Source organism: Mya arenaria, chromosome 2, assembly GCF_026914265.1.
Source record: "Mya arenaria isolate MELC-2E11 chromosome 2, ASM2691426v1".
NCBI classification, from domain to species: domain Eukaryota; kingdom Metazoa; phylum Mollusca; class Bivalvia; order Myida; family Myidae; genus Mya; species Mya arenaria.
This window is the reverse complement of record NC_069123.1, coordinates 14,571,951-14,586,289: the sequence shown is the minus strand read 5'-3', so window position 1 is coordinate 14,586,289 and position 14,339 is coordinate 14,571,951. Positions and strand designations below refer to the sequence as shown.

General features: G+C 33.3%; 1 protein-coding gene and 1 long non-coding RNA gene across 44 annotated transcripts in view; one reads left to right on the top strand and one right to left on the bottom strand.

Moving 5' to 3' along the window:
• LOC128210139 (ankyrin-2-like) overlaps window positions 1-14,339 on the bottom strand; it is a 183,313-nt gene that overhangs the window by 36,921 nt on the left and 132,053 nt on the right. For 35 of the 43 annotated variants that reach the window (XM_052914398.1, XM_052914431.1, XM_052914485.1 and 32 more), the window contains 3 exons: window positions 10,276-11,307; window positions 8,191-8,271; window positions 2,929-3,009 (listed from right to left, as the gene is read on the bottom strand). The exons of 1 other annotated variant lie outside the window; for it this stretch is intronic. In XM_052914398.1, the coding sequence (XP_052770358.1) occupies window positions 2,929-3,009; window positions 8,191-8,271; window positions 10,276-11,307 (1,194 nt within the window). The remainder of the gene's footprint in view (window positions 1-2,928; window positions 3,010-8,190; window positions 8,272-10,275; window positions 11,308-14,339) is intronic. 7 more of the 43 variants (XM_052914499.1, XM_052914589.1, XM_052914616.1 and 4 more) reach the window with 5 other exon arrangements.
• On the top strand, window positions 12,768-13,991 carry LOC128210380 (uncharacterized). The gene is made up of 2 exons (XR_008257152.1): window positions 12,768-13,331; window positions 13,520-13,991. It is a non-coding gene; the product is annotated as an uncharacterized LOC128210380 (long non-coding RNA).

Here is a 14,339-nt window from a genome sequence, read left to right as displayed (position 1 = left end):
CTGTAAAACCAAAAGGCTCACCAGCCATTTCTTCATCTGCTGCATCTAAAATCATGCTTTCAATATGACCTTTTAGTTTAGTTTCTTCTAATGACTTGTCTCCCTCATTAAGATCGGCAAATGTGTCTTCCTTTACTTTCTCATCAACAAAAACGTCACTTTCAGTTCCAGTCAAAGACGTCTTTTCACTTTCATCAACTTCATCAGCTCCATCCAACTCTCCCACTTCTTTATCTGAAATGACTTTGGCTACTTCTGATGGTTTCTGATCAGTTTCAACAATATTTTGCTCTTCATGAAGTTGTTTTTCTCCTTCCTGATCCGAGGACTCACTGTCCCGCTTATTTTCTCCACATTCATCTAAAGTTATTTCAATATTACTTTCCTGTCTAGACAGCAAAACCTTTTGCTTCTTAAGCCTTACAAAGGATGTGTCTTCAAGAGAGTAACTGTCATGTTCAGATATTTCGTCAGTCTTATTTTCCTCAGACTTTGCCTCTTCATCAACATCAATGCTAGATTCCTTGCTGACACATGTTGGTTTTTCAACAAGATCTTCATCGGAAACAGCAGAAAAACCTGACTCTATTTCTGTTTCTATTTCTGGTTTGTCAGGGAATACAGTTTTTTCCTTATCTGTTTCAAATTTTACTTCTTTCTTTTTGATTAATATGACATCAGAGGCTTGAACAGGCAACTCTTCTGCAACACTTGGTGGTATCTCAGAATCCATCTTAAATATATCTTGGTCAGTGTATTCTATATCTGTTTTCTTTGACTCATCCATAGTCTGAGCATTTGCGATTATTTCTGGTTCTATTTTAATATTTGTTTCTGAAACGTCCACATTGCCTTGATCTGATTGTAACAAAGTGTCAACATTATCATCTTTTGTTTTAAGTTCAGCTTCATCAGTTTCAACTTCTATGACATCAGTAGTAAATGGAGTGAAAATGCTTTCAACCACAACAGCTGTTGCTGTCAGCATTTCCTCTTCTTCAATTGTCTCTGTAACTGTTTCTTCCTCAGGCACGTCAATTTCATGTTCATCTGGTATTGTTAGTTCAGTTGCTTTGACAACTTCTTCCTCAGTTAAGAGCTGTATACTTTCAACCTCCAGCTCTTCACACTCAACCATTTCCTCTGACTGATATTCAATTTCACTTAGATTTATCTTTTCATCTTTCATTTCCAGTTCTGAAACCTTTTCTGCACTTCTTTCCTCCACCTGTTCATCAACATGCTCCACGGTTGCTTCTTTGAATACATCAGAACTTTCAATTAGGACATGCTCAACTTTATTAACATGCAATTCTTTTGATGAATCATCAGTTTCAACAAGCTCTTCTTTTATGTCATACATTTCCTGCTTATACTCTATACTTTTTCTTCTTTCATGAAATGGTTGAATACTGATCTGGTCAGCTGTAGCTAGTTTTGAGTCAATTTCATCAACTTCTGCTTCTTCAAATGAATGGACTGGGTAATGCTGTTCCATGGGAGACAGCAATCTACAGGGTTCTTCAATATCTTTGATTTCTAATTGATCCACTGTTTCCCAATCTTCTTGTGGTTCAATTATTTCAACAGGTTGCATTAAATGCAAAGTAGCATGCTCCTTTTGTTTCTGCTCTTCTTCTATTAAATCATCAATATTCTCTGGTTGCCAAGGAACAGTTTCTTCAGATGTTACCTTTTCAGACTTTTCCAACTTTTCTTCCTCTTCAAAATTTTTAACATCAATTTCAAACAAAGCATGTTTTTCTTCAATATGATCACTTTTTGAACTTTCTTCACTTTTGTCATTGTAATCTTTATGTTGGTCTGAGTCAACACTACCTTCTCTTACAAGGGATTCATGCCTTTGAACAAGTTCTCTTACAGATTTCCTTTTTTCTTCTGGAGATAGATCTTCAAAGTCTTCATCTTTTTCTTTTGTTTCAACAGCATGTTCTTCCTCAACTGATTTAGAGATTCTTTCAGCTTTGGCTTCGATATCTTCAACAATATGTCTAAATTGAGTGCCTGGTGAAACATCAGTATCACAGACGAAATCATCCGCATAAATTTCTAAACTTTCTCTTTTCACAGAGGTTTCTTCTTTGGTCTCAATATTGGTGGTTGTCTGAATAGTTTCAGTTGCTTCTGAGCTTTCGACCTTTATTTTCTCTTTGGTACTTTCTGTACTGTCTTGAGAAGTAAATTTTTCAAACTTCTGAATGATAGAAGACACTGGTTTTTGGACTTCAGGTGATGAATCTGCCTCTGTTTTCATAATCCGTTCAAATCCAGACAGAGATCCAAATGTTAGCACAAAGAAAAGGAAATGGATAGAAAATGTTAGTAATATAGATATATACTATGTTAGTTGTTGTTAATTGTAGTTTTTTGGCAACTATCTAAATGCCTAAGATAAAACCATTGTTCATACAAGGTTCCTACCCGGAACATAAATACATTATCAAACAATACAATCATGCTTCTTCAACTCGGCTTCAGGACTCTAGTCTATCTACTCCCTGAAGATGTAAACTGTGTTAGTAGGTTTCAACTGATACCAGGATTTCTAGGCTACTATATAGGACTGGTGCATCCTGGTAAACTGGATTGTTTCACTGGCAAACCAATTACATTTGCCGAGGTCCAATTTTTACCCATGAAAAAGTTGTATATATTTACAACTGATCGAAAAAATAACCAAGAATTTCCAGCATATCAATATTTAAGTATCCTTTCTCAGTATCCTTTCTCAATATTTAAGTATTGTTTCTTTCTATTGATCTGTCTACAAATTAAAGAGCTCAAAAAAGGTCTAAAAATCTGAATCCTGATAAAAACAAACCCAGCAAAGTTAAGTGATTCAACAGTAGTTGGAGTGGATGTGATCAAATGGGCATCCAGCAGGCACAAGACAGGTTGCATGTATACCTTCAGAGAAACTAGAGTAGTATGTAGAATAACTAGAAACACCGGGGCTCTTCTCTCTGCTTTGACCGTTCACCCCATTGGCTGTCAAAACAATATAGATTATTAACATTATAAGGCCATCCTTTAGTTTGCATTGGCACCAGGAACCTGGACTTATAAAGGGGAATAACCTTATATGACTGAGTGATGATCATCGAGCATTAGAGCAAAGAATAACAGGCTATCATATCTTTACGTGTTGAAAATAACAGTCAAATGTTTTCGGTACAATTTTTGGGTAATTGGTAGGGTCAATGCAAACAAACATATACATGTATATTTTAATAAGGATGGCCTTTAAATGTATTACCATAGCATTGACTATAAATGTTCTGTTGAAACCAAACAAATATTAAGTTGGTCTCAAATTTTGTTTATATCTACACTTGTCATAGCATTACAAAAGCACAAAGAAATCATTTATGGTTACCAATAAAATACACATGACCTCATTTTATAAATAAATAAAAATCAATAGCAGAATATAAGCATAAATGATTATCTAAGTTATGTTTTTATTTTCACTAAAACTGAAATGGTAAATAGTAAAGTCACGAGATCAATATTTAACATTATTGCCAATGTCTCCATAAAATAACAAGCTTTATTTGTAAATTAAATAAATTCAATGTAATTTAAACATACACATATTTATGCTCATCTGAAAAACAACCAGCTGGTCAGGCATGGAGACAACAAGCCGATCAAATCCATGCAAATATTTATTGCAAGCTTCACAACATATAATCTCGAAACAAAACCAAAGTAGATAAAACACATGTAAATATGCAAAAAATAATATAATATGATTTTCAATGATAAAGTCACAGACCAGTAAATCAAATATTAAAGGTCTGGATAAAGTGTATCATGGTAATTTTAAATATATAATCAACTTCTGCAATGATATTATAATATAATATGACAAAAAATGTTTCTATAGCATCAAGGCTTAAAAGCCCTTAATAACCATTTGTGCTGAACAACACTTTATTGGCTCATAAATAACTGCCAAAGCAGAATTGTTTATGTTTCAGCACAATTTATGGTACCATGAACATAAATAAAGATACGTATAGTTTATGTTTCAGAACAATTGATCGTACCATGAACAAAATTAAAGATATGTCAAGGTCATACTGATACAGATGACAGTATGGGAACAACAACACTGCATGAAACAAAGCCATGCAAGAAAGGAATGGACAATGTCTATATCACATAGAAAGCCCAAGATGTTGCTAGATATTACGAGTTACTGTAGATGACTTTGAACTTGAATCACATGACTAGAGAGTAGCTTATTAGAAATGCCTTAACACACAGAGCTCAAAAACCTTACCTTGAACTTGACTTTACACATTGAAAAGGTCAAGGTCAAAGGTCAAAGAAAAATCACCATTGAGATAACAACATACACAAGGGGTCATATGACTTTTAATTTGACTTGTCTGATTATGAAAGTCAAATGTAAACAAGAAATGACCATCACAAACACAAATTTGTTATATGATCAGACACATATGGGATCACAGGACTAGAGAGTGGTTTGCTTAGTTATGCTGCAATAAAGCATAGTTAAAGAGCTGACCTTGAACAGAGATGCCAAACAAAGAGGTCACATGACTTTAAACTTGAAGCCCCTCAATGGACAATGTGTAGATCATTAAGAACATTCCATGGAAACAAACACGAAATTGTCATATCAAAAGAAAAAGAAGCCATAAAAGGCTTTAAAAGATTGCTTTTGAATTTAAACCAAGGTAGTTCAAGGTCAGACTTCCAAGGTGTAGGTGATAAGAAAAAGACCAAAGTTCACATGACCAGATAGAAGAAACTCTAAAAGTTACCAAAAAGAGCTGACCTTGAATTTGACTTCCCACATCAACAAGGTCAAGATAAAGGTCATTTGCAAAAAAATGTGCAACGTAATTGTCTTCTTCATCACTTGACCAATAGTGGGAATCATTTACCACGATAAATGGTGCCTTTGGAGAAGAGTCCTTACAAGAAATGGCTGAAAATTTGCAGAATTGTTTCTGATAAAATAGCAACTGTAATATGATATTATATTTCAAACTTTGATGAAAACATGGTTTCTGGTCACGAAAATAAGTCGTTAATATTTTACTTCACTGATATTCGATAAAATGATGCCTGAAATTAACATAACAGCATCATACATTAACATAACAGCATCATACAGTCATTTCAAGGAATCAGCTAAGGCTATACCAATTTTTTTCTAAGTTTAGTGTCCGCAGACAATAGGTTTTGGGCCTCCTGATTAAAAGTACAACAACTCATTTTCATATATCTTGCAGAGTATTTCCTTTAATACTATAACTCCTACTACAGAACACGAGTGTAAACAACATGCTTCATACTTTGTACTAATATTCCAGACATTTGATATCAGAAAATAATGCATTCAGTGTGATTCCCATTATCAACACACTAAATACAAGTTTTATTTGTACTCATTTTTCAGTAGAAATCTATCTTACAATTGAGAATGGTCCAGCATGGACTAAGGAGACTCTGGTTTCTATATTCTTCATTCGACAACACTCATTTAATATTCGTTTTTTTTCAGGTTTTTTTTTTCATTAAAGCTCAGTAGGTTTTTGTACTTAGGGTTGATGCTAAACATAAGCGCAATTTCATACGGCCTAACTTGGAACGCAAAACAATCATTTCATATGGCCTAACTTGGAATGCAAAACAATCATTTCATATGGCCTAACTTGGAACGCAAAACAATAATTTCATACGGCCTAACTTGGAACGCAAAACAATCATTTCATATGGCCTATCTTGGAACGCAAAACAATCATTTCACATGGCCTAACTTGGAACGCAAAACAATCATTTCATATGGCCTAATTTGGAACGCAAAACAATCATTTCATATGGCCTAACTTGAAACGCAAAACAATCATTTCACATGGCCTAACTTGGAACGCAAAACAATCATTTCATATGGCCTAACTTGGAACGCAAAACAATCACTTCATATGGCCTAACTTGGAACGCCAAAACAATAATTTCATATGGCCTAACTTGGAATGCAAAACAATTATTTCATATGGCCTAACTTGGAACGCAAAACAATCATTTCATATGGCTTAACTTGGAACGCAAAACAATTATTTCATATGGCCTAACTTGGAACGCGAAACAATCAATCAGAGAACATTTTCTCATTTGCCTTCCTATATAATATTGTATAACGAACATCTTCGAAAGAAACTGTAACTACATATAGAGAACTTAAAAACTAAATATGCGTCTGAAGTGGTTGTACAAGTCTGAAAAGCCTCTTGTAACAAAATAATGGGAAAAAACTGGCAGAAATGATAGACATCCTGACAGATGATACGTCAAACTTCCCCTCGCCATCCAATATCAGCAAACAAAGCACGTCTGGGAATAGTGCCGTATTCAACATTCAATAAAAAATAATATACGTCAGCATCATGGTCGGCTTCCTAAGACAGTCTTAAAAATATTTGAAACAATATATCGTCTTCCTTTTAGAATAGTGATGTGCGTATGTAGAGACAGTACCCAACTTTAAATAAGTTTTCTATGGCATATCATATTTCCTTTTCTTCTGAATAATGTTGCCACCATTTTAAACGGAAAAAAAACCCCATGGTATCTTTAAAGTGAAATAATAGTTCTCACATATTATAACAATAAATGAACGTTGAAGACATTTAAATGTCAAGAAAAAAGTAAAATTATTGTACAAAGGTACAGGTGTGTCTAAAAATAAGTCGTCATAGTAGAGTTCATACTAAAGAGAGAACATCAAGTCATTTCAAGAGCCATACTTGAATCATATTCCATCTTATGAAAGCATTATACTAGACGAACATCAGAAGTATTTGACTACGCATATCATTTTATCTCCTTTTACGAATGGGAATTCATTTAAAACAAATATTAGCAAATTTTTGCTGCACTGAATTTCAACATGTGTACCAAGTTTTGGGGTTAAGGTCAACCATTTGGCAAGATACCAACAGCCACTTCACTGAAACCACAACAGTTTTGTTCACTTTTTTTTGCGACATGCCAACAAACCATTACATGACAGTATTCTCAGGACTGAGAAATTAGATTAATGGCATCTCTTATGACACACTCTCCTAAAATCAACTCCAGTTTTGTTTTTTTTCCTTTAAGTGCAACTAGTGGCGCTGGCACATCTCCAGAATGGTGCCGTAATTAGAATGTTGGTGAATACATTTGTGTGTGTTTTTTTTGTTCAAATGAGCTTCAAATTGGAGAAGAAACTACAGAAGGTTGAATGACAGATGAAAATTAGTCCAGAACAAAATTAAAATAAAAACAAATAAAAATAGGTCTTCCAATTACAGGCAAAATTCTCAGGCAATAAAACACAAAGAACAAACAATTATCATTGGACACATAAATACAAATGTAACTTTATAATCCAGAGTTTATTGTGATTAAACTAGTACTTATTAGATCTTAAATCATATTTATTATATTACTATTGAGCATTATTGAAACAATAAATTTTGAAAATGTTCTATAAGATTTATTCAGTAGATAAATCTATCCATTTTAAAAACATGTTCTTCAGAAACAAATCAAAATTTGGTGAGAATATCAATTGCCTTTCTTTACACAATACAGTGTAACATTGCACAATGGCATAACTTAACTCCTGTCTTCTTATAAAGCTTTCCTATAATTGTCTAGATGTCTGGTTTTATGATCAACAGTTACAGAAAATAGACACATATGACTTAAAACAGACATTATTCACGAGAAAAACAAGTCAGTATCAATGTTAACTGGATGAATAACTAACAGACTACCACCACACACCCACGTCCAAAACAAAATAACAATGATGATAATGATGTTTTACGACGTCATGAATCTGATCGAGCATATGGATGACTGTCTATAGCACTCAGATTAACATCCTACATGGGTTACAGCCTGCGCGAAATAAAGCAGCCAGAGAGCATGTAGCTGGACAAGTGGAAGAAATTTCAGTACCATAGGCACAGTTCTGATAGACGTATACATTTTTGGCGCTGTACGCTAGCTGGAAAAAACAAGCCTACCTATAAATAATCCTTGTGCTTTTCATTAAAAAATGCCAAATTAAAGGTTTTCAGCCTTCTTCTTCAAAATTATTTCGCGCAGACTGGCTCTTGGGTTAATAGCAAACAGTACCTCTATCGAGAGAACCGTACGGCGAGTAGGTCACCTTGGTGACAGGACGGCTGGCAAAGCCACTGTCCAATTCTTTCCACTCTGTTGATGGTGAGAACAATATAGACATAGAAATTAAAAACAGCCAAGAGATAGCAGCTTCCAACAAGATGTTGATTGTGGGGCTGTAAAAAGAATCCTTAGAAAAATCCTCTTTCTGCTTTCAGGCCTTTAAGCCCTAAAAATCACTGGATTTATAATGTATTTCTAGGAATTTGCAAACTTACCAGTGGTGAAACCATGTTGAATTAATGTTGAACTGGCAATCCTTCCGCTATTTTAATATTAAATTGAACCATTCCAATTTCTACTTTTCTTAAGTATTGTTCCTTCAAAAGAAATTTAGTAGCATTTTAAACCCAGAAGACTTAAAAGACTAAAGTAATGCGTTATTTCTACAGATTCTTGATCTACTGTTACTGAGCATTTTTCTTTTCCAGTTTTCAGTCTTTAAGGTGTTACCTGATAAATTTATTGAACCACAATATGAATTAATTCTTAAACAAATTCATCACACTTTCTATCATTCATTCATATAGAAATTATGTATTGTATTTCAAAGGTTTCTGAAGGCCAATTTTCTCACTAAACAGTACTATTGCAATAAGAAGATACATTATTACTATAATACAACCATGTTTTGGAAAGTATTTCATTACTATGTAACATCGTTTGTACGGTAAATGTAACACCAGTCTTATCCTTCAAAGAAGAATTCTTTAACAAATAAAATACATCAAACAAAATGATAAATATAGTTTGTGTTAATATAGCAGCTGTAATATGCAAGACAGATTGCTATTTCAGGGAGCATTCACAAACATGAGTTGAGTTAGTGAGTGTAAGTGACAAGTGTTAGTATAAGATTATATAAGGTATTTAATTGTCAATGTCAGATAAAGGAAAATAAATGGTTACAGAAATTATATATTTTCATCATATAGCATAGAGGTTGGGCCAACTTACAGATATATTTCGAGATATTCAGTGTATTAACATGCATCATATTGTATCAATAAAAATATTTATTTCTCATATTTTTGCAATTGGGTAAATTTCGCCTTCCACATTCAAATCACAACTCTTAAATAAGTTGTAATGTTTTTCAATGATTATTTCGTTAATGTTTGGAATTCAATGTATTAAATATAAAAATTGTAAACTTTAATTTCAATTTACAAATTTTCTGTATTTGTTGAACATTAAAAAGGGAGGTTGAATAGTAGAAATCAGAAAAGGGAGAAAACTGGTGATAGTTTGTTAAAGCCAGATAAATAGTACAGGGAATATTAAAGGGAGATAAACAGTACAGGGAGTGTTAAAGGGAGTTAAATGATACATTTTTAGTTAGTTCTCACCACACATCTGATGATGTTATCCCGATAAATGGCACTATTAAAGATACACTTTTGAAAATAAAATTACAAATTTGAAGTTCAGAATTGGACGATTAATAATATCTTTGGACATTGCTAAGAAAGTTTTGTAAGTTAATAAAATTGAGAAAGGGCAGAAAAAAATTAATAAAGCCGTATTCCTCAACAGAGTTTCTCTCAAAAGTCTCTCTCTCACTTTCAGCGGAAATATACACTTTAAGTACCATGATTTTTTTTCATAAATTGTCATTGTATTTTCTATAAACATATTTAGTGACCATAAAAGTCAATGCAACAATAAAATGATCTAACTTGAACTAAAAATTAAAAAATAATACATACGCTTTGTGCCAACTGCTTAAACTGATATGTAAATAAATGGTATATTGAAATAAAACATTTATATCATGCAACAATAAGCAAACCAACTATAAGTGCAATAAACAATGAACGTTTTATGCAACAACTAGCAAACTGGAAGGTGCCAAGGAGACAATATAAGTTTAGAATGCTGGTAATGCATGGTGAGTTAATTAAAAGCTTGTAGATCTGTTAGCGTCCAAATGTATAGTGGATATAGATGATCATGCTTTAACATATATCTAGTGTGTAGCAGATACATTCAGTAGCATGCACTTCACATGTTAGCTATGGGCACACATTTCGTTACCTGCTGTTCCATCATCCAGCTCTTCAGTTTCATATTCAGGTTCATGTTCCTGGGGCGCAATAGCCTTAGGAGGAGGAACAAATTCATCAGTTTCCAATTCTGTTGTCTGCTCAATGTCTGATTCAGTTTTATGAGTGGTCGATTCAAAGCGAGCTGATCTGACAGTTTTCTCTGCAATGCGAGCAGCAAGGTCTTCAATATTTATTGGCGACCTTGACCTTGGCGAGCCTGGAGGGCTATGTGATGGCGTGTGGGCAGGTGTTATACGCTTTTCACGTATCTGTATACTTTGCTCACTTTCATCAATCGATCCTGACCTCGACCTTTGTTTCCTTTTCTCAGTAGCTTGTAGGAAAGTGGTTCGAATGAAAGTACCATCCTCCAGCGTTTCATCTTCCTCTTCTATGGTGGCCTGCATTTCATCAATATCATCAATAAAACTAGAACTTGATGATGAAGAATCTGACCTATGTACAAAGCACATTTGTGTGCCTGGAATAACTTCATCCATTTCTTCCTCCTGCTCCCTCTCTTCACCAGTACCTGAATCAAACGATTTTGTTCTCACTCTTATATGGTGTACCATACTGCTGGTGATAACCTTCCTTTTAACAATAGTTCCATCATCCAAAACCTCTTCTTCTTCTTCAACTTCAGTAACTTTCTTAGGTGGTTCTTCATAAGTGTCTACAATTGTATCTTTACTGCTGCCAGGAACTTCCACATCTTCATCTTCGACCACATCTTCTTCACCAGTGCTAGATTTCAGGGCCTTCTTGATATGCTTTAAAGAATGCCTTCTGACTTTGTGCGTTTTATGGACAGTTCCATCATCAAGAGTTTCTTCTTCATCTTCGACAACTGTTTCAATTCTCTCTGGTCCCTCTTCTTCAAAAAGTTCCACATTCTCTGTCTGTTCAAAACTGACATGACCTCGAGGAAGGTGCCTAATTTTATGGATCCTAACGATGGTGCCATCTTCTCTTTTTTCCTCCATATAGGTCTCGCCTTCGTTCAAAGCTGCGTCAAACACTGAAATCAGACGGGGGTTATATTGACACGTACATCTTTGGGACAAGCCTTACTACTCGATTAGCTGACAAAATGCCAAGAACCATGATTAAGTCAAGCAAAATGCAGGAGTGATAATAATTATATTTCACCCAATTAACCTTTCAAAAAACTAACAACCAATAATTATATTTGTTTCAAGCAATTCCCAAGATTCTGTGATTGAAATAATATGAAAAATAAAATAACTGAAGTATTTATGCAATAAGGTACCAACATATATTTAACAGAGCTTTATTTTTACAAAATGTATCATGTCAAGGAACAGTTTTTCAGGGTAGTCTTTTTTATTATCACACCTGAATAAGAGTGATCATTTTTAAATTAAAGGTGCCTTAAGTGCAAAGAAAGATGAAGCTTACAATTATTTCCCAATTATTGGAAATGTTACTTACTCTTAATGATGAGACAAAAACATTGGAAACATATGTAGGAAGAAGGCATTTAAAGCTATTGCAAATAATTATAAACAAAAACTGTATCGTTAGCAATTAAACAATCGTAAATGATAAAAGCAAAGCATATTACAGGGCATCAACAATTTCAGCTTGATCTTTTGTTCTTTTTGCATACCACTGTGTGTATTTCTGAAAACTAAGTCATTTTGTCTTTATTTTGAAAATATGCAGATATTGCACAAGAGAGAGGGGGGTCAAGCACATTAAGCCAATAGGTTTATTTTGTTATAACTAAATTAATTTTCACCCAAACTATTCCCTTATCATTGTGCAACTGTATGATTATATATTTTACTAATTGTACATCATTCCCTTATAATAGTGCAACAGTTTGATAATATATTTTATTAATTGTACAAATGTACATGATGATCATGATTATTTATTTTTTTCAATTGATTTCTGACTTAAACTAAAATTAAATTACTGAGTTAAATTTATGATTGCTTTTTTTACTGTTGTTTTAGAAACATTTATATATGTATATATATATTTAATGACAAAACACTTACTTGTATTTTATCATGACATGTTAGTTTAGTACAGTATAATGTCAATACACATTATGAAATATTGCTCAAGATATTTGTGATTTGAGTCTGAATTGATTTTGGCAACAGCTGGCTTATATCCTACATCATATTTTCTATTATCCCCACTTAAAACACAGGCAAAGTTCTGCAACTATATATAAGGAAGGCCATCCTTAAATAAATTTCTGTTCCAGTGTCCTGACCAATTGATCAAAAAAGATATAAAATTATATCATTATATTCTATTTGGAGTAGGCAGACAATTTTGTGTTGTCTGCTCTTCTCCTGTTTTATGTCAAGCCATCACTCAGTGTCACAAAAAAAGTCTGAACCTACCAGCTTGCTAAAGCCAGGATCCAGCCACTGCAAACTTAATATTTAAGAATGGCCGATGGGTTAAAATTTTGTTTCCTTATCCTTTATTAACCCTTTACTTCATAGATACGCAATTTTACTTATCTATCCATAGCTTCATAGATACGGATCTTAACGTTTTATCCATAGCTTCATAGATACGTAATCCTACGTATTCGTAATGTAGGGGCATTTATTTTCATACCTGATGCTTGTTTATGCGCTATAAATTCATATTCATGAAGTATAAACATCGATTAATACAATGCACTAAAAAAAACACTATGTTACTATTTAAAGAATTTCGGAAAATCGCAAAATAAGGTCACTGGTATCAAAGATGCGTAAAACGTTGACTGCGCAGGTTTGTGGGCATTCCTGTCTCGTTTTCCTCGTGGAAATTTACACAATACTGCAAGTTATAATTAACTACCAATAATACAACTATATTTTATTGATCACGCGCCTGACGTCACAGGTCATGGTTCGAAAACGTGTCAAAATGTCGGCCATGTTGGATAAACAAAAAATCATCTGGCTTGTATAAACAAAGGCCATAAATCATTATATGGGACATATGTGTCACTTCTGTTTCGCTAATCCGGTCATAAAAATGCGCATCTGCTTCTACAAATTGAAAGTAAGTACAAATGTGTTATAAAATAATGACTATCCCTATTGTTAAACTTTGACATGACCCAATTTAACATCGATCAGCTGTTGAAACACGTGTTTTCGAATACACAAGAATGCAATGTAGAGCTAATTTCTGCCCTTATTAACTTCAGTTTAAAACAACATTCCTGAATAATGTCATTTATATTTCAGTGTTTGTCTGACGAATCGGAACATTCTGGCTTCAATTAAAATGAGTTTGAGACATTGAGTACGACGTCGAGAATTCAGACCTCGGCGTCACGCACACAAGGATACGAGAAATGAGGATTTTTAAAATCAAACCCAAATGACAATACATGGACATGCAATAAACGATATAAATTTAGTAAACAATAACATGCAGGCCTCATTTAGTAGTTGAATAATAACTTTATTTGTTCATTGTAGTGTTAAATAACCGAAAGTTATACGTACTGTGACTGTTGATCAACTTTTTTTTTCTTCTGTATCATATATATAAATATACCGTGCTTCTTTGTTGTGAACTATTTTTTAATTCTGTCCATCTTTGTTTCAATTCAGGTTGCATTAAATGAATTATAAAAATATGTTGTTTATATAATATTTCGTGTTATGTTTGATAAATAAAAGTGTAATAAAAATTAATTTTCATCAAATTTGACATATTTTTCTGTTTGTTTATGAATATCATGCGGAAATAATTTAGATAACAAAATAAAATTTATATGACTGGATTGGAAATTTAATTCTCTATAAACTTTACATTGATGACTTATTGATTAAACCAAAAGAAATACTAAGAAAATAGGTTTGTAATACATTAGGGTTAAAATTCCAATAATATCAATAATCTCCTATGAAGTAGGGGTACTGATATGAACTGATAAGCCATGAACTGGCAGCCTGAAATGGCTTAGGTTTACATGAAGTAAAGGGTTAATCAAGGTTGGAATGTTATGTCAACTTACCAGCAATTTTGTTCATTTTGATAACTTATATATAACTTTGA